Consider the following 20,833-nt stretch of genomic DNA (forward strand, 5'->3'; position numbering starts at 1 on the left):
AAATCACAACTCGAGAAGTTAAGCTGCTGCTGTTAATCTTTTCTTGTAGGTTTCTGAGGGTGAGATGGCGAAATTCAGACATTATGTTATTGCTTTAAGTAACATCTTTAAGCCCCAATTAGCACAAGTTGCTTCTGAGTTTCTCAGTTCCTTTTGACACGGCTACTGACTTTCTTTCCTGACCTGAAGGTGGCTTCAGCTTCCGTGGCCTATGGATGTGCCACAGCCAATAGCAAAGCACTTTGAAGAGCACTGTGTGACAGTGCGAGTGTCATGCCTCACCTTCATTTCCTCCTCATGGTGACTTTTGTTTGGAACTGTAATAAATTATGAACTGCATGGTTTAGATAATCATATTGATCAGCTGCCCCTGAACAAAAAGTATACCCCTCTTGATTTTTTAAAATTTTGTTGCATCTTTGTAGCATTGTAATTGTATTTTATGCCTGCTTTTTATAAAAAAAAAATTAAATAAACTAAGATGTAAACATGTTCATACTTTTCTTGGGGAGTAGTCCCGGAATGCTGCAGCCTCGTGAACCAGTCTTCCCTACAGGTTGTGTATATACAATGCGGATGAGTATTCTGCTAAGGAAACTACAGATAGGTGATTCTTGTGCCTTCTTGTTTTTGGAGAGATAGGAGTTTCATCTGGGACCCTGGCCTCTCATTTGATTTGGGCAATTTAAAGGGCATGCAAATGTAACTCCTCTCATCCTGATTAAGGATAAAGAAAGAGCTTCACAGTGCCTCTTGTCTGGACACAGATTGCTGATGGCTAGTTCTCAAATGTCCTTGTCTGGCAACCAGTAGTTTCCTTTCTAGGACACTGAAGTATTCACTGAGTTGCAGTATTTTCAACCATAAAATCGGGCTAATGGCTAGTGTGCAGTCTCATTGTGGGTTTAAATATGATAATGCATGTGACATACTGGAATAACTCAGATGTTTTGTCCTCCCAAGGGGAAATACTTGTTTCTCCCAAAGATCACGTAATTTGTATTTATATTAATAGTTAAATTATAAGCTCATATGAGAAAAAATTAACTTGGAGATCCCAGCCGGGCATGGGGGCACATGCCTTTAATCCCAGCACTTGGGAGGCAGAGGTAGGAAGATCACCATGAGTTCGAGGCCACCCTGAGACTACATAGTGAATTCCTGATCAGTCTGAGCTGGAGCAAGACCCTACCTCAGGGAAAAAAAAAAAAAAAAAAAAAACAGATCCCCCAAAAAGCCAGGCATGGTGGCACATGCCTTTAATCCCAGCAATGGGGAGGCAGAGGTAGGAGGATCACCATGAATTCAAGGCCACCCTGAGACTACGTAGTGAATTTCAGGTCAGCCTGGGCTAGAGAGAAACCCTACCTCAAAGAAATAAAAAGAAAGAAAGAACAGTTTAACTTAGGTTTCTTTTGAAGGGAGGAGATCTTTTTTAAGTTAGAATGTTTTTCCTCTTTTTAAAATAATTACTTAGTTGTTCGCTTATTCACTTGAGAAAAAGCAAGACAGAGAGTAAGCATGCGTGAGCCAGGGCCTCCTGCCTCTGCAAACAAAACTCTAGATTCATGTGCCACTTTGTGCATATGGCTTTATGTGGGTACTGAGGAATTAAATCTAAACCATCAGGCTCTGCAAACAAATGCCTTTAACTGCTGAGCATCTCTCTGGTCCACAGTGTTTCTCTTCTAGATTTATTGATGCATTAAAGCCTATAACTCACATAACTGAAAATTATTGACAGAATAAGACTCAGCAAAGTACAAGAAATGAAAGTTTATTTTATATAGTAAACATTTTCCAGTAAACAACATTTACTTAGTGGGATATGCCAGAATAATATTTACATAAAAAGGGAAAGTGATCTTTTAAATATTAGGGTTTATAAAATTTTTAAGGGGGGAATACAGTGTACAATAATAGGATAAGAAATGCTACTATGAGAATAAAATACGTAATAGTTAGATAGTATGCTACTAAATAGTCTGCTGTGGCTAGTGCCAGTACTAAGTTCCATTAATGGTGAATGTATGAGCATAGCCTGTTTTTTAACAAAAGGTGACATTTTGCTTGAATTGGAAAACTTGTTAGTATCCTAAACAGGGCTACAGTCTGTTGAGAAAGTACTTAGAGGCACAGTGCGAGGTTGAAGGACTACATTAATACACAAACAGCCCATTTATATCTGCTTGCTTTGACGCCCTTGCTGAACTTCAGCTGATGTTACACTGCATTATGGCATATAGGTTAAGAGTTAAAACAGTTCTAGAGTGGACTGTACTGACTCACTACACTTCCAGTTCTGACTGAGCAAAACCCCACTCTGTTCCTCTTGCCTATGGAAAGATTCTAAAAGATAAAATGTTGATGTAGTTGGCTTTTCAGAGAGCACTCAGTCATGACTAAAGGCCAAAATGACTGGGCAAGTTACACCACTACAAATGTCAAAAGTGCAGGTGTCAAGTTAGATGTTAGGTCCACATCTATTTTCCTCACTCTCCCAAATCTCAGGAGGCCACTGTAGGCTACATAGTGTGATCCTGTCTCAAAAAAAAAAAAAGTAAGCCCTTACCATGATCTCAGTGGAGAGTGGGAAAGGGGAATTGGCATTTTTAAACAAGCTCTTCACCCACCTGCCTCTTCCTTCTTAGGGTGTGCTGTGTAGCCTAGGCTGTCTGTGTCCTGACTACTAGGATTACAGGTGTGCACCACCATGCCAAGCTAAGTGATTCTTTAAGGCCAAAAACTTCTGACTCCAGAGTTCCTGAAATGACTGGGTAAACTGTCATTTGCAACCCACTGTGTGTGGAAAAGACGTATCCATCATTCAGCTTTCATAATAGGCTTCCGGTAGCGAAATACTGTAGCTGTTACCCATATATTTAAAGCCAGCATGATCACAAAACGTAGAAGAACTGAAATAAAAGGAAAAATTTGACATTAAAGACGTATAGAGGAAGATAACCTCGTGTTCTAAGTAGAAGCCTGAATAGTGCTTCAACCCCACTTCCCACTCAGAACTTCTGCAGGACTTGAGACTTAGAACAATGTTGCCTCCAAATATTCTGAAGAAATGACTCTCCTGTCATGATGCCTGCCTTCGACAGCATGGCCTGACTTCATGAACATTTCTCCATGCATAAGAGAAACAAGGCTTTGGCTAAGAAGTGCTGAAATGTTGAAGGACCCCTTTGACACAGTGTCCAGGATACCAGGGTCTTGGAGCAATGTGTGTTAAACAGAAGTAGTCTAATGCATTCTAGTAAGATAATTCTAGCCAGATTTGGTGGAGCATCCTGTAATCCCAGCTATGAGGGAAGCTAAAGCAAGAGTATGTTTTTGAGCCTAGGTGTTGAAGGCCAACCTGTGCTACAGACTACACCTCAGAACAATAATCCTGAGAAAACCTAGGCCAAATGCCAAAGCATACTTAAAATGAACTAATCATGAAACATGTAACTAAAAAATACGTGAAGAAGTGGATCATAACAGCCACTTACTCTTAAAGAGGCATTGGGTACTCCCCTGATAATTCTTATGGGACTTAAATAACTTGTCTTCAGGACAGGGTTTCGTGTATCCCAGGCTGGCCTTGAACTATAGTTGACAATAACCTTGAACTTCTAATCCTCCTGACTTCATTTTCCTGGTACTGGGGCTATAGACTCACACTACCACATCATTTATGCAGTGCTGGGAATTGAATGAGGACTGCATGTTAGGCAGGAAAGCACTCTGCCAATTCTCCATTCCCAGCCAAGATTGATTTAAGATGGTACTTCTGTGTTGGTAAAACACAGAAACTGACCCCCAGATAGCTAGTTATTTTCAGGAGTGGCACCAGGTAAGAAATAAATCACAATAGGACTGTGTTGATCTTTTCATTTTTCATGTGTAGATTTTTTTTATTTGCTTGCTGTTGTTGTGTTTTGACTCATTTTCCGTCTGTGAAGTTTAGGTTCTGTGCAAGAGAACTCCATCTTTCCCACCCCCTTGATCAGAGTTTATGTGTGCTTTGACCAGAACAGATTCACTCTTGACAGTCAGAGCTGGTAGAAGGTACTTAGGCAAAAGGTACACCTTCCACATAGGAACATGTATCTTTCCTGAAGTATTGTATCTCAATTAAAAGGTCTAGGAGCTAGGGACATTTTCTAACCTGGTTCAGATCAGTGTCTGTTCTAATCATTTGTCAAAGGTGTAACAACATACAGTCTGTTCAACTTGGAAACTGAAAACCGTCTGAGTTCTTTTTTGGTGAACCAAAATATTCCTCCTCCATCATGGCTTTATCTTGAACGACACACATACACACATCAAATAATACTCCTCTGCTTTAAAAAGCCTTTGGAGGGCTGGAGAGATGGCTTAGTAGTTAAGGTGCTTGCCTGCAAAGCCAACGTTGGATTCCCCAGGACCCACGTAAGCCAGATGTGCAAGGTAGTACATGCATCTGGAGTTCGTTTGCAGCAGCTGATGCCCTGGCATAACTTTCTTTCTACCTACCTCTCTCTCAAATAAATAGAAATAGAATATTTTGTTTTAAAAAGAAGCCTTTCAAGCCTGAGAAAACCTATGGGTATCTAGCTCTGTCTCCTGCAGGCCTCTCTTTGCTCCTCTACTTAAGCTTAACTCCAACTCCCTGCTTCTCAGCTCTGTACTCCTCAGCATAACAAGCCCGGATCCTGTGCTACTGGCTATATGTGCTACCTGTCTGATCAGCTTTAAGACCTCAATTTCTCCAAAGGACTTTCCCTGTCCAGGTTCCTTAAGGTGCTTGTCCTGCCCTGCTTTTCCTTTTACACGTGTGTAGGTGTGAATTTAGAGGCCAAAGGAGATAGCCTCAGGAAAGCTGTTTACCTTTTATTCCCTTTCTTCTTTATTTAAGACACCTGCAAAATCTTCTGGCCCAGGTTCAATTTCCCAAAACCACCAGTTTATGCTGGATGCAAAAAAAAAAAAAAAAAAAAAACAGTGCCCACCATTTTTTGAGATGGTCTCTCATTGACCTTGAGCTCAGCAACTTAGCTCGACAGCAGGCCCCAGCAATCCTGCTGTGTCAGCATCCCCAGTGTTGGTAGTAAAGGTGGGCTGCACTGGCTTCTGCCCTGCCCTTGTTTGTGAGAGACTGGCATTCACTGTTAACCAGGCTGGCGTGGCTTCCTGACCTCAGCCTATCAGGTAGTGGGGACTGTAGGCAGTAGCCCACCTAGCTGCTTTACCATTGGAAAAGACATAACTACATAACTCAGAAATTCGTTAAGCAATCCCTTCATTGTCCATTTTCACTGGTGAGTAGAACGCCATGCTGGGAGCTACTGCCCTTAGGTGTGTTCCATCACAGCAAGTATAAGAAGCAGCTACTTAATAAAGATGGTCAGCCACTGCTGAAGACGCTATATGTTGTATCCTTAAATCCATAACCTGGTAGAGCCAAAGAGACATATGAAGTCTTAAGATGGCTTCTAGGGGCTAGAGAGATGGCTTAGCAGCTAAGGATCTTGCCTGTGAAACCGAGGGGCCCAAGTTCATTTTGCTAGTACCCATATAAGCCAAACACAGAAGGTGGCACATTGAATCTGGAGTCTGTTTGCAGTGACCAAAAGCCCTGGGGTGCCCATTCTCTCTCCCTCCCCTCCCTCCCTCTGTCTTTCAAATATTTTTTTTTAAAAAGTGATAGTTTCTAAATGGAGGCATAAATCCTGCAAAACACAAGCATGAGGTCAAAAGTAGAGTCTGCTTACTTGTAAAGTCATTGGTGGTCATTAAAGTTGTTACTATTCTTGCTGTAAAAGAAAATGCAGCAATAAATAATTTGCTTCTTAGACATTTTAATAATCAGCTCACATCTTTCACCTTTAGAGTACCAGTGCATACTAATTTTTTGAAAAATGTTGATGAGACTGAGTACCAAAGAGTATTGTGTACCATAGGTTTCTAAAGAGCAGCCAGCAGTCACTTGAACAAAAACTGCCCCCAAAGGCAAAGGCACTTTCTGGGTTTTTTTTTTCAAGGTCAGATCTCACTCTAGCCCAGGCTGACCTGGAATTCACTCTGTTGCCCCAGGCTGGCCTCAAACTCACAGCAATCCTCCTACTCCTGCCTCTGCTTCCCAAGTGATTAAAGGTGTATGTCACTACACCCAGCCAGAGTTACTTTCTAACCATGCCAGTACCCTGGGGCGAGGAGGCATCTCCCTATCCCACTCTGTGCCTACCCTTAAACAACTTCAGAGGCTGGAGAGATGACTTAGCAGTTAAGGCACTTGCCTGCAAAGCCTAATAATGCATGTTTAAATCTCCAGGCCTCACATAGCCAGATGCACATTGATGCAAGCATGTGATGTCTCACATGCACAAAAGGGGGTGCACATGGCTGGAATTTGTTCACAGCAGCTGAAAGGCCCAGGCATGCCCATTCTCTCCCTCTCAAAAATTTTAAAAAAAGAACTTCAGAAGTCTAATTGCATATTGAGCTTGAGTCTTCTGGTTCAAAAGAGGTTCCCAGATTTAAAAGTGCTGAATTCTCTAGGGTGAATTCATAGGTAAGGAAACTGGGTCAAAGAGGGTAAGCTTCTCCCAAAAAATGCTTTTGTTTGGCTCCTTTATTCATTGGAACACTTCACACAGTGAAGGGGAACTTGGAGTAGCAGTTTAAGGCAGCACTTGGCAACAGTGGGAAATAGAATGCCTCTGCTCCTCACCCAGATCACACAGGCAATTTCCCTGCCTCCCACATACATCAGCACAGCAGTTCTTCAGTCTTCCAACTAACCTGTGAGCTTCTGAAAGATGAGACCAAAATCCTACAAAAATGGCATTGCCAAATGTTATAACAAAAGGCTAGATACAGATACTATGTAAGCAAGCCAACAACTGAAGTAAAAGAAATGAATCTTAAACAGTTGAGGAGAAGGCTATCCAGCTGGCCAATTCTCAAAAACCCTAACACATCTGATAAGGGGTGAATAACCAAAATATATAAGGAACTCTTAAGAAATCCTGTATTAAAAACATAATGAAGGGAGGCATGGTATATGCTTATAATCCCAGGGCTGAGAAAGGATTTTGAGTTCATGGTAAGATGCTATCAGAGGGTTGTGGGGGAAGAAAGGCAATATATTTGACTGACTGTAGAGATTACAACAGTAGTTAGCAGAGCCTTAGGAGTGCAAGAGAGGGAAGTTGGGATGATTCAAGGCTAACAAAATTCCAGTGAGGAAGGAGGGATGAGTTCAAGTCAGTTCAACATGGTGACTTTGTAGGGGGAGCAGAGTGCTGATAACTATCTCCAGTGTCATTTCTAAAGTGATTTAAAGTTGTCAGCCTCATTTATATAAAGGAAACACTGAGTTTGAGCCAGACGTGTTGGTTCACACCGACAATTCCAGCATTTGAGAGACTGTGGTACTAGGATCGCTGTGAATTTAAGGCCAGCTTAGGTTACAATTAATTCCAAGTCAGGCTGGGTTAAAGTGAGACCCTCCCTCAATAAAAAGGGAAGGGCTGGAGAGATAGTTTAGCAGTTAAGGCACCTGCCTGTGAAGCCTAAGGACACATGTTTGACTCTGGAGATCCCATGTAAGCCAGACACACAGTGATGCAAGTGCACAAGGTCACACATGCACCCAAGGGAGCATATGCATCTGGAGTTCAATTACAGTAGCTGAGGCCCTGTTGCGTCAATTCTCTCACTATTTCTCTTTCACTCTTGCTCTCTTACATAAAAAAAAAAAATGCCAGTCTGTTGAGCTTGCATAAAAGGGGGGGAGGAAAATGAGTTTAAACATAGTTTTTAACCTATAAAATCCAGTGCTAGAGCCAGGCATGGTAGCCTGTGCCTTTAATCCCAGCACCTGGGAGGCAGAGGTAGGAGAATCACCATGAGTTTGAGGCCACCCTGAGACTACATAGTGAACTCCAGGTCAGCCTGGGCTAGTATGAGACCCTACCTCAAAAAAACAAAAGAAAAAATTATATATATATAGGGCTAGAGGTAGCTCAGTGGTAGAGTACCTGACTAGCATACACAAGGCCCTGAGCTCAACCCCACAGGGAAGAAAAAGTGCCTGAAGATACCGTTTGGGAACTCATAAGTAACATATCAAATTAGTAGTTCCAGGGCTGGAGAGATGGCTTAGCAGTTAAGACACTTGCCTGCAAAGCCAAAGGACCATGGTTTGATTCCCCAGGACCCACCCCACATAGGCCAGATGCACAAGGTGGCGCGTGCATCTGGAGTTTGTTTTCAGTGGCTGGAAGCACTGGCATGCCCATTCTCTCCCTCCCTCCCCCCCCTCTCTCTCTCTCCTCTCTCTCTCCGTCTCCCTCTCTCTCTTTCAAGTAAATAAATAAAAATAAAATATACAAAAAATTAGTAGTTCCAAAAGATTTCACAATAACACTAACTTTTGTAGTGTTATTTTTGATTAAGCTTCTTACTTAATCTCCAGCAGGTGGAGCCCTGCTAGAGGAGGGTGTCACTGGGGGCAGATCTTGAGTCCAGCCCTAAGGTGCTGACAGGCAGCCAGTGCTTGCTGGTGCTTGGTGTGGTGTCACTGCTGTGAGTGTATGATGAAGTAAAACCCTTGCCTACCATAAATTGCTCCTGGTTGGTGTTTGTCCCAGCAGTGAGAAGGTAACTATAATTTTCAAGTTATAGAGAACTCAAGATTCAAGGAATTTCCATGTAAAAACTACAGCAGCAGCCCTAGATGAAGACCTTCCTGTAAATTATAGAAAAAGCATGAGGTATAATTTTGAAATCTAAAACTAGTAGGGGCCGGGAGTGGTGGCACATAACTTTAATCCCAACACTTGGTAGGAGGATCACTGTAAATTCCAGACAGAGTAAATTCCGGGTCAGCCTGGGCTATAGTGAGACCCTGCCTCAAAAAAGAAAAGAAAAGAAAAAGGAAGGAAGGAAGAAAGAAGACAATAAAACTAGTAAGGACAATAAGTGGGCTAACTCTGAATTATTAAAATTTTTCTCTTTGCTTGTAGCACATATGTATAGCAGGTAGTGCTTACAGGAACCCAAATGAACAGTGGAAATTTTAAGTTGAGACCAAACAATATGGCTGCAGGAATATGTTACAAATTACCATGGATTTACTGTATGAGCCTCATCTGTCTAGTCTGTCATATTGTAAAGATTCAATTTTTTTTAATCAATGGATTTCATGCTTCAGTCCTCAAAGAGCAGAACATGTATTGGACCAGGTTTTTGGAAGGAAGTATGTTTTCATCCTTTTTTTTCTCAACTAGAATTCAGATTTTGCAGAACAGCAGAGCAGTCTGCATTGAGCCCACCTTGCACACATAGGCACCCTGCATCAGCAGGTTCGACCTGATTAGTTCCTTGCAAAGTATTAAAGCTCAAAGGACTCTGACCTTGGACACTCATTAACACTTCTAGAGAGCCCTGGTGCTGACAAGCCCAACTCCCAAGAGTTAAGAGTCAAATTCTTACTTGCACAGGTGTAAGCAGAGAGACCCCAAGTCAGTGCACTCACAGCTTCGGAGTCCTGAGCCTTCCACAGGCACTGAAGCTGGGCAAACTTACTGGCCGCACTGATGAACGTACATAAGTTCTGTTGGGGACAAAATGCAAGACAGATATATTGTTGTAAAACACCAGAGCCAGCCTGACATGGAGGCTCCTGCCTGTAATCCAAGCCCTGGGAGGCTGAGGTAGGAGGATCACCATGAGTTTGAGGCCAGCCTGATCTACAGAGTAAGTACCAGGTCAGCCTAGCCTAGAGTGAGACCCTGCTTCAAAAAAAAAAAATATATATATATATATATATATATATATATACACACACACATACATATATATACATACATTCTCTGCCAGGCATGGTGGCACATGCCTTTAATCCCAGCACATGAGAAACAGGTAGGAGGATCACTGTGAGTTCAAGACAGTTTGAGACTACATAGTAAATTTCAGGTCAGCCTGGGTTAGAGCAAGACCCTGCCTCAAACAAAACAAAACAATTATCCAGTTACCAATCCCAGCACTGAGGCAAACAAGGTAAGAGGATATGCATGTGGGTGGGGACATGTGGAAGGCAGAGGCTGGTGTTGGGCTGTTCCTAGCTTTTATGTGGGTGCTGGGGGTCAGAGTTCAGGTCCTCATACTTGTAGGACAAGTATTTTATGGACTGGGTCATTTCCCAGCCCTAAATAAAATGCTTTTTAAGTCTGGCAATTGCCAACTTGCTATAGTTTAAAACCCAGTTTGGTGACGAATTATTCTAATACATGATCCCCCTGCGTTGTGGGGAATGAACCAGCCAGCGAGTTTGACATTGGGAGCGGTAAGAATAACAGCTTGGCTAGACTCTCCTGTCTCCTACAGGCCCTTTCCAAAAATGAAGGGAAAGTCGTGATGACAGAGAGGGTGGGTGAGAAAACTCACAGACTATTCTTCACCGTGGCTATTTTATTAGGGCAGGTGTTAATATCTGCCACATATTCATGAATGGTGTTCTTTCTCCAGCCACTCCTAGACATCCGCCAAGAAGTTAAAAAGGAAAAAAAAAACATCTACCACATACTTAGCTAAGAATAATGACTTTTAATGTGTGGCTAGCACTGCACTTTCAACTTTCTAAGTAAAACTTTGGGTCTCTAAAGGCTCTCTTGGGCAGCAGTAAGGGGAAAGAAGGCACCTGCTGTTTTTAACATGTGCTCTACATGGGGCACGACTCACCATGGCCAGATCAATGATCCACTTCTGCAGGCTGAGGATGAACCAAGAAGCCACAAATCTGGCCAAGTGCTAAGGGATAGGGTGGTGAGTCACTGGCAGCTTCAACACCTCCTATCTGTCTTGTGCACACAAACCCAGACCACAGAGGGTGACAGGAAGCCAAGGTGGAGGGCAGGACTGGCCAGTTTGGAAAAGATAAAGGACATTTCAGATATCAAAAGAACAGCAGCAAGGGCTGGAGGGGTTGCTCAGTGGTTAAGGCATTTGCAAAGCTTAATAAACCAGTTTTGATTCCCCAGAATCCATGTAAAGCCAGACGCACAAAGTGGCACATGCGTCTAGAGTTTGTTTGCAATGGCTAGAAGCCCTGGTGCGCCCATTCTCTGCCCCCTTCTCTCTCTGTGTCTGCCTCTTTCCCTATGTGTCTCTCAAATAAATAAATAAAAAGAACAAGCACAACAAAAAGAACCGCAGGAGATTATGGAAGAAAATACAGACTCCGGTGTCCACGGACTGTTCCCTGGGACCAAGGATAATCGGAATGCAGTAAGTGCCTGCTGATTTCCTGAATGCAGACATCACTAAGAACTTACTAAGTGCTTAAGAACCTTACAAAGGAGGGATATTCTGCAAAGCTGGTGGGATGTGAGCTTGTTACTTAGTTCTTTCCCCTTTTCTCACTATGTTGTACAAAAATGGAATAGTTGGAACATGCAACGCTGGGGGTGAAGGAACCATACTCAGTTTTCACTGAACATGGAGCTAAGTGAGGCTGTGGGATGAGCCTGCTTCAGTGAGCAGCTGAAGAAGGCCATGGGGAGGCAGAGCCAGGGCAGAAGGGGCAGCTAGGAGGCACTGGGAGACCCAAGGAAGTCACTTTACACCCTGGTTTGCTTCTCAGCACCATGGGCTTACCTGTCCTATCCTCAATGCTACCAGCATACCAAAGAAACCCAAGAGATGGCTAGTATTATAAATTCATTAACTAAAAGAAGGGAATAGATCCAACTAGAAATGTCGTGTGCCAGAAGGCAAAATAGCTGAACACAGCAGTCATGGTCCACAGTTGACAGGGCCAGGATTTAGCTGCATGAAACTATTTTAAATGTTCTTTATGCAAAGCATAGTGGTGCGTGTCTGTAACCCCACACTTGAGAGGTGGCAAAAGGAAAATCAAAGAGGTTCAAGGCCAGGGCCTGGTTAGATTGCTCAGTGGTTAAAGGCATTTGCTTGCAAAGCTTGCTGCACCCATGTGAAGCCAGATGCCAAAAAGTGCATGCCTTTAATCCCAGCACTGGGGAGGCAGAGGTAAGAGGATAGCTGTGAGTTTGAGGCCAGCCTGACAGTACACAGTCAATTCCAGGACAACCTGGACTAGATCAAAAAGAAAAGAAAAAAAGGGGGTGGATAGATGGCTCAGTGGTTAAGGCACATGCCTGCAAAGCCTAACAACCCAGGTTCAATTCTCCAATACCCATGTAAAGCCAGGTACACAAAGGGGCACATGTGTCTGGAGTTTCTTCGCAGCAGCTAGAGGCCCTAGCATGCCCATTCTCTCTGTCTGTCTCTCTTCTATCTTTCTCTGCTTGCAAATAAATAAATAAAAATATCTTTTTTAAAAGGTGGTACAAGCATCTGGAGTTTATTTGTAGAGGCAGGAGGCCTTGGAATGCCCATTTTCATTCTTTCCCTCAAATAAGTAAATAAATATCTTTTTAAAAATATTTTTTGGGGCTGGAGAGATGGCTTAGCGGTTAAGCGCTTGCCTGTGAAGCCTAAGGACCCCGGTTCGAGGCTCGGTTCCCCAGGTCCCACGTTAGCCACATGCACAAGGGGGCGCACATGTCTGGAGTTCGTTTGCAGAAGCTGGAAGCCCTGGCGTGCCCATTCTCTCTCTCCCTCTATCTGTCTTTCTCTCTGTGTCTGTCGCTCTCAAATAAATAAATAAAAAAAAATTAAAAAATAAATAAATAAAAAATAAAAATATTTTTTGTTCATTTTTGTTTATTTATTTGAAAATGACAGAGAGGGAGAGAAAGAGATAGATAGAGAGGGAATGGGCACACCAGGGCCTCCAGCCATTGCAAACAAACTCCAGACGCCTGCGCCCCCTTGTGCATCTGGCTAACATGGGTCCTGGGGAACCGAGCCTCAAACCGGGGTCCTTAGGCTTCACAGGCAAGCGCTTAATCACTAAGCCATCTCTCCAGCCCTAAATAAATATCTTAAAATAGACTTGGGATGCAGCTCAGTGGCAGAGCACTTGCCTAGCATGCTCAAGACTCTGATTCCCAGCTTGAAAATAAAAAGTTTTTCCTCAAAAACTGCTGCTTCCATAGTGCATAAACCACAATCCTATGGGGAATACCTGCAACCCCACTGAGGAGAGTCCCCAGCAGAATGGGGGCAGGGACAAAGGAAAAGAGGGTACCAACACATGATGTACCCATACAAAATATGTTGTAAATAATAAATAAATAAATAATAATTATTTTAAGTTCAGGACTTGGAAAGCTTGCCATCCTGGGTTCATTCCTCAGTATCTACATGAAGCCAGGTGCACAAAGTAGCCCATACATCTGGAGTTTGTTTGCAGCAGCAAGAAGCCTGGATGCACCTGTACTCATTCTCATCCATTCATTTTCTCTATATCTCTCTCGCTTCTCTCTCCTTGCAAATATATAGAGCTGTTTTTAAAAAAGAGTTCAAGGCCATTATCCAAACATAATGGGTTCAAAGCTAGCCTGGGCTATATAAAACTGACACAGGGCTGGAGAGATGGCTTAGCGGTTAAGCGCTTGCCTGTGAAGACTAAGAACCCTGGTTCGAGGCTCGGTTCCCCAGGACCCACGTTAGCCAGATGCACAAGGGGGCGCACGCGTCTGGAGTTCGTTTGCAGTAACTGGAGGCCCTGGCATGCCTATTCTCTCTTCTATCTGCCTCTTTTTCTCTCTGTCTGTTGCTCTCAAATAAATAAATAAAAATAAACAAAAAATATTTAAAAAAAAACTGTGACACAAAAAGGGGGTGCTGGAGATGGCTTAGCAGTTTAGGTGCTTGCCTGTAAAGCCTGAGGGCCCAGGTTATATTCTCTAGGTCCCACATAGGCTAGATGCACAAGGTGGCACAAGCGTCTTGAGTTTGTTTACTGTGGCTAGACTCCCTGCTGTGACCATTGTCCCTTCCTCTTTCTCTCTCTCTCCCTCTCTCTCTCTCTCTCTCTCTCTCTCTCTCCCTTCTCTCTCTAATAAGCAAATAAAAATAAAATCTTTAAAAAAAGAACACCAAACATCATAAAACACTAACTCAACTTTCCAACTAATTTTTGTGATTTGTCCCCAATTTTGTATCACCTCACCTCATTCTACTTATTCCAAACATATGTAGACCATTTTATAAAATCTGATGGAGGTAGATGCTACTAAAGTCCTAGACATGACTCGTGTGCAGGCTTGCAGGGCTTCCCAAGTAGAGCTACAGAATGCCCAGGGAAAATGGGATTTCAACAACAAATGATTTTTCAGTATGTCATGTGACATCCTGGGTATATATTTAAGAACATCTATTAAGGGCTGGAGAAATAGCTCAGTCAGTGGTTATGGTACTTGCCTGAAAAGCATGATGACCCTGGTTTGATTTCCCTAGTATCCACATAAAGCCAGATACATCCCATGGACAGGGACAGTACTGAAGTCTGTGCAGGCAGATGTATGTTTGAAATACCTGGTAAGAGACCCTACGTCATAATATTAGAGCAAATAATACCCCCAAATCCTATTTTTTCTTTCTAGTGCTCCGAACAGAACCTAGACCTACCTGTATGTCAGGAAATGCTCTACCACTGATGCCAATCGCCATGTACCCCACCCAAACCTCTCCAATCTCATTTCTACCTCAGATGCAGAAAGGATACGCAGCAATGTAGGGCACAGCCTGCTTCACGTTCCCATTAAAATGAAAGACGCAGAGCAGCAGGATGATGTCTGAAAGGAGAGGCTCTGTGAGAGGAGGAAGGATTTCTGGAGGGCAGGCTGGGAACAGAAAGGCTGGTTACCTTGTGCAATGAGAATGGGGTACTCCAGGTAGGTGAGAAGTGGATTCCCGTAGTAACACTGGTAGCGCAGGAAGACCAGAAACCTGGGGACAGGGGTAACACACGTTCACACCCACTCTGCACTCAGCAGGTACAGGAACAGTTGCCCATTCCTAGAGCTGGTGGGAAGGGGCAGGGTGGAGCAGGAATACTTGGAACAAAATGGGTAGACAGTCAAGTTGGTAACAGCACCACTCAACACTTGCAGGGCATGAGACTGGAGTCCATGTTCATAGTCCCTTAACACGGCCATTTGCAGAGGCTAAGAAGATGGCTCGAAGATGAAAGACACCTGTATGGAAAGCCTGCCAGCCTGAGTTCAATTTCTCCAGCCACACACGTTAAGCCATACAAGCATTCATTTGTCTGGTGTGTGTGTGTGCGTGCGCCTGCGTACGCAAACACACACAAGATCATTTGCAAAGGACTTTCACAGAGAGCAAAGCCAGAGGCAAAAATCACAAGGAATGGGGTTTGCAGAGCTAACATTACAAAAGTGGGCTTTGTGGAGGGGTCCTGGGGCTACTATCCAGGTGATTGCATATGTTCTTATTCTGAGAGGCTGAATAAGCAAAGAAGGAGAAAAGGGGCCTAGGGGCTGGACATGGTTTTGCACACCTGTAATTCCAACATTGGGGGCCTGAGGAAGGAAAATCAGGAGATCAAGGCCTGCTTTGGCCACCTAACATATTTGAGGTCACACAACATTCTGTGGCTACATGAGACTTTGTCTCATAAAAAGAAAGAGTTGTATATATGTAAGTGCAATGATTGAGATGGGGAGGTAATATGATGGAGAATGGAATTTCAAAGGGGAAAGTGTGGCGGGGGAGGGAGGGTATTACCATGGGATATTTTTTTATAATCATGGAAAATGTTAATAAAAATTAAATTAAAAAAACACAACAATGCATTCAGGGTCCAGCCAAATAGCGCAAGCTTGGGTGTGAGCCAGCTGGGAGCTGGACAGGAAGAGGGAATTGTACTTGCAGACCCAGCATCACAAAACAACCAACAGGTGACAAGCAAAGCAAACAGGGCTAAAAATCAGGACTTGGCCAGGCTTTCATCTTCTGCTCCCAAAGGCCCAAGTCAGTGTTTTTCAATCTACGAGCCCTGACCTGTGAGTGGATGGAAAAATGAATTGAGCAGGGCACAACTAGCATTAAAAAAAAAAAATTAAAACAGGCCAAAGGAAGGATAGGACTGCTTTAAAATGCACTCTTCTGGATGCAAAATGGCCTGGATATCCATGATCTTGCAGTGCCTGGCACTACCTACACGAGACCAGTATAATAGGAGGAAAAGATGATGACATCAAAATAAAAGAGAGACTGATTGAGAGGGGGAGGGGATGTGAAAGAGAGTGAAGTTGTGAAGGGGAAATGGTAGGGAGGAAATTATGGTTTTTTTGTTTATAATTATGGAAATTGTCAGTAATAAAAATAAATAAATAAATAAAATTTTTAAATAGAAAAAAAAGGAAAAGAAACAGAGGGGGCTGGGAATGTCACTAGATGGAGGGCTTACAGATGGCCTGGAGAACTAGAGACACTACTTGCCCCAAGAAAGGAGAGCAGTGGGGGAAAGGCATGAAGAACCACTCAGTTTTCCTAAGAAAATTCTAGTCATGTGAGCGTAGAACACTCCAGAATGCCACCCTATGGAACAAAGGCCTCATGAAGCCTCTTCCGTGAGACCCTAATCTCATTCTGTCCATTCTGGCTGCCACAGTCTCCCAGAGTCCCTGTTTTCAAAGCTGGGCAGGAGCAGTGAAAAAGCTATGTGAGCAAAGCAGGTAAGGAAGGGAGGCTAGGGGGCACCTGCCTCCCTCATCCTGTTTCTGGCAGTGCCAAGTTCTCTGCTTAGCCCGGGGTAGACAAGGATGGGGGTCACAGGATGGGAGGGATGCCAAGGCTCAGTGTCACTGTGAATAGCTAGCTATTCCCCAGACTTGTGCCTCAGGGGTCAGAGTCCTACATGAGTCCTACAGCATGGCTGCCTGTAGGCTCCTTATTTTTTTTTAAATAATTCTTTGTAAAGCAATCATGTTAGAGGAGAGCCCAAGGGCCCCATCCCTCCCTAAGAACGTACTGGCAGCTAATGGTTGAAGGGGGAAGGACCAGGAGACATTTTCTTCAGTGGTGTAGCCACTAGTATATTGCACATGCTCTGGTAAATAATCCCCACCCAAGCTCATGCAGTAACCCGCATTAAGCGCAGTGGGTCACACAAACACACAAGGGAAGACAAGACATCAAAGTAGAAAAGGGACTAGTTGAGAAGAAGGAGTTCAGTAAACGGGGGACAGGGAAGGAGGGCATGAGTTAGTAATGACAGGGGATTATGATCAAAATGTATTATATAAATATGTTAAAACTGTCAATATTTTTAAGACATCATGGGTTGGGACGATAGCTCAATAGTTAAAGGTACTTGCTTACAAAGGCTGCTATCCCAGGTTCAATTCCCAAGCCACCCATGTAAGCTGGATGCCAAAAAAATAAAAAAAGTTCTGGTGTTTGTTTGCAGTGGCCAGAGGTCCTGATGAGCCTACACACACACACACACACACACACACACACACAAATAATAAATAATGTTTTTGTAAAAGGTAATCATTAGGGCTGGAGGGATGGCTAGTGGTTAAGGTGTTTGCCTGCAAAGCCATAGGACCCAGGTTTGATTCCCCAGGACCCACGTTAGCCAGATGCCCAAGAGGGCACACTCGTCTGGAGTTCGTTTGCAGTGGCTGGGAGGCCCTGGCGCACCCATTCTCTCCCTCTCTCTCTTTCTGTTAAATAAATAAATAATAAAATTTTTTTGGAATAAAAGGTAATCATTAGCTGGGTTTGGTGATTCATGCACTGTTAGGAGCAATAATTAAAAATAAAAATGGGATGTTAGAAGTAAATGGGAACTGCTAGAAGCAATAATTAGAAGTAGATATGTACACTAACTCAGAAGTGACAAGGTCACCATGGCAACCAGGGGCCAAGACCAGAGATTGACCAGAGACCTTCATCATGCTGATATGCAAATGAGCTAGCCTTAAGGTGGCTATCAGTAGCCAGAATGACTGAGGAAAAACACAGGTGTAAGAATTCAGCAAAGATTCAGGAAATTGTCACTCAACTCAGAGAGGCAGACTCCACGTTTCTGCCTCTGTGCTGACACCCACTGTGAAAACAGGAGCCTGTGGGACCCCTCAACAGCCTGGTAGGGAGACCTCCAAATGGAGTGCTGGTGAGTGCCTCGGGAGGTTAAGGCCAGGAGGCTAGTATAGTTAGGAGGATAAGGAAGGGAACTAGCCTGATTACCATGTGAAGAGTGAATAAAGTGTGTAAACTGAATCTACATAATTCGCCTCTTGACTAATGAGTATAGGGCTGGTGACAAGCACTCAGGAAGCTGAGGCAGGAGGACTGCCATGAGTTTGAGATGAAGCTAGGCTACATAATGAGTTCCAAGCCAGTTTAAGGCTCCCTCCCTAGGTGCCATCCTGGTCGCGCCAGACCCCTCCACATTCTCTGGTATCATTAAGAAAGTTCAGTTCTCAAAACACAGTATTAAGTTTGCCCAGATCCCTGGTCCAAGGAGAATCCAGGACAACTACCTTCCCCTCAAGGCAGAGTATGAAAGCAACCTAGTGGCCTCAGAGTTTTCCTGCTGTGGGCCAAGCAGGCAGGCGAGGCCGGAGGGAGGAGGCAGCAGTGCAGTGCACACCCACCCCCACCGGCCACCCCAGGCAAAGGAGAAGGGAAGAGGGCCGGGTAAAGCGGAAGAGCCAGCATGGGAGAGCCAGGACCTTGCCAGTGGCACTCCCAATTCCTGTTGTTCCTGCCTCAGGAATAAAAACTATTCTAGAGCTCTAAAACTGCCTGGGAATTAAAGAAGGAATGCTCGTTGGGCATCCCTGCTGAAAGTGCTCCGGAAACACCATTAAAACCATTATACTAAATTGCTGGCGGCAGCAGGGATAAAACACTATTGGATTTCAGAGGTGGTGCCTAACCACTACCATCTGGCCGTGGGAGAGGAGAATGGCCTTGGAACTGGGCCTTGCAGCCCAGCCCACTTACAGTCATCTAAGTGGCCCGCCCAGTCCCTGCGGGAGTGAAGCTTCTGGAGGCCTCTGGAGAGAGCCGTCTTTATTTGTACAATTTCATCACCAAGTCCCCACCTTCTAGCTCCCGGGAGCTGGGTGACCTAGTGGAAGCTGGTTTTCCCTCGGGTTAGCTGTTAAGTAAGGTGATAGTCGACACAGGATTTCAGATGAGTCTTCCCCTTGGTCCCTTCAGTAGGTTTGCATTGTTAAAGCGAATCAACCACGGAGGAAATGTAGACCGGGCAGGTGACACGGGTGGCAATCTGGCACCAGGCAGCTTCGGCTTCCATAGCTCAAAAGGGATTTAGCAAGCAAGAGGCCAAACCCCTCTCAGGACTTTCCACGCCCGCATCCCTTGTCCCAGACAAGCTGTCACTCCGGCCCCAGACAGGTCCCCCCCATCCCGCCAGCCTCTCCCAACCTGAAATGCTCATATTTCTCTGCTCCCCTCCCAGACCCGGCACCTGTCCTAGGGACCCGTCCCCCAATGTGGGGGACGTTTACTAGCAGTGGTTCGATAGGCGCGCCCCTCATGGTGGGCGCAGGCTCAGCCCTCGAAGTCATTAGGTGACTGCGCGGTGGGACGCGGGACCTGTTAGGGAAGGCAAAGCAAGAAGGCTCTGCCCGATCGCGACCCACAGTAAAACCGCACCACTCAGGGACTTGTAGCCATTCCATCCATTTGGCTTTTCCACCCAAGTTTCACAACTCTGCTTCCCGCGCTTAGGTCCTTAGCTACTGAGCCCGAGCCTCTGCGGACTTGGCACGCATGAGCCACGGGGCAGCAGTCCCAGCTCCCTTCTTGCTGGGACTGTCGGACCCCTGTCCACTTTTCAAGCGCCCATTGACGTTCCCCTCCTCCTCTCTCTCCATTGTTGAGTCCTCAAGACAGTAATTCAGCTCACAGCCCAACGCCTGGTCCACACGTGAGGAAATGGGGATAGGAAAAGTGGATGGTGCGGGGCGCGGGGTTAGGGTTTAGGGATCACGAGGGACTGGAGGTGCAAACGGCTTTGCTCCCAGTGGGCAGGTTCCGTCACTAAGGACCAAGGGCTGAGTCCGCTGGGTATGTTTTCTCATCTGTAAACAACTCGTACCTCCCCGGCCTTGGGGAGAAGCCAGGAACGTGGGTGGGGGCACCCGGGCAAGCACCTCTCGAGCCAACCCTACTCCACCCGGCGGTGCGCTCCCAGCTCCTGGCAGACAGCCCGAGGCCTTACCCCGCCATCTCGAGCAGTAAACTCGGGAGGCTGATGCCCCGCGCGCTGCGCGCGGCCAGCTGCGCGTGGATCTGCGGCAGCTTGAGCGCGGCGCACACGCCCAGCGTGCTCCAGTTGCAGAACCACAGCAGCCCGGCCTCCATGGAGTCGGCCCGCCGGCCGGGATGCCCCGGGATCAGACGCAGCGAGAAAAGCCGGCTTGGGGAGCCCAAGAGCCGGAGAGTCCTTCCGCCTTTACGATGACCCCGCCCAGCCCACGTTAGCCCCGCCCACTATGGCTTCCCGCCCTAATTCGCCCCGCCCACTATGGCTTCCCGCCCTAATTCGCCCCGCCCACAACTGTTCCCGATCGCCCCACCCCGGGATCGCTCCGCCCCATCCTTCCGCCTTGGCATGCTGTCTCGGCCCACCCCGCAGCCCTCGGCCAGTTGCTGATTCACTTTTCCGCGTCCCATCCGTCAGCCTGGTTCTGAGCGGCGGGGAGACGCCCAGCAAGTCCAGTTTCCCCAGGGGTTGAACGGGCAACGCCCCTCTCCTCGCCAGGGTGTGGGTCATTGCAGTAGGGTTTTCCATTCTCTTTGTTTTTTAAAGGTAGGGTTTCACTAGCCCAGGCTTACCTGGAATTCTCTACAAGTGTTTTTTTGTTTTCTTTGAGTATTTCAGGGATTCACATTTTAATAACACTTAATCCAT

The 20,833-nt window shown here is 45.3% G+C and overlaps 1 protein-coding gene across 4 annotated transcripts; it reads right to left on the bottom strand.

Moving 5' to 3' along the window:
• Positions 1–1,761: 1,761 nt before the first annotated feature.
• Positions 1,762–20,313, bottom strand: Slc66a3 (solute carrier family 66 member 3). Of its 4 annotated transcripts, XM_004665689.2 has the most exons (7): positions 20,141–20,313; positions 14,774–14,856; positions 14,633–14,702; positions 10,720–10,777; positions 9,472–9,592; positions 5,745–5,786; positions 1,762–2,915 (listed from the first exon to the last, which is right to left on the bottom strand). In XM_004665689.2, the coding sequence occupies exons 1-7, from the start codon at positions 20,281–20,283 to the stop codon at positions 2,824–2,826; spliced, it is 609 nt and encodes a 202-aa protein (XP_004665746.1). In that variant the 5' UTR covers positions 20,284–20,313; the 3' UTR covers positions 1,762–2,823. The 4 variants fall into 4 exon arrangements, with proteins under 4 accessions (XP_004665746.1, XP_045005912.1, XP_045005911.1 ...); XM_045149977.1 differs by lacking the exons at positions 1,762–2,915; positions 5,745–5,786; positions 10,720–10,777 and having other exon boundaries at positions 14,613–14,702; XM_045149976.1 differs by lacking the exons at positions 1,762–2,915; positions 5,745–5,786; positions 9,472–9,592; positions 10,720–10,777 and adding an exon at positions 10,784–10,954.
• Between the last annotated feature and the right edge of the window lie 520 nt (positions 20,314–20,833).

Source organism: Jaculus jaculus, chromosome 5 (assembly GCF_020740685.1).
Source record: "Jaculus jaculus isolate mJacJac1 chromosome 5, mJacJac1.mat.Y.cur, whole genome shotgun sequence".
NCBI classification, from domain to species: Eukaryota; Metazoa; Chordata; class Mammalia; order Rodentia; family Dipodidae; genus Jaculus; species Jaculus jaculus.

Coding starts and splice junctions, on each gene's coding strand:
- Slc66a3 (XM_004665689.2), bottom strand. CDS start 20,283: ATGGAGGCCGGGCTGCTGTGGTTCTGCAACTGGAGCACGCTGGGCGTG. Junction 14,703..14,773: donor CCCCATTCTCATTGCACAAG/GTAACCAGCCTT, acceptor CTCTCCTTTCAG/ACATCATCCTGCTGCTCTGC. Junction 5,787..9,471: donor CTCTGCTTACACCTGTGCAA/GTAAGAATTTGA, acceptor TTTCTTTTACAG/CAAGAATAGTAACAACTTTA.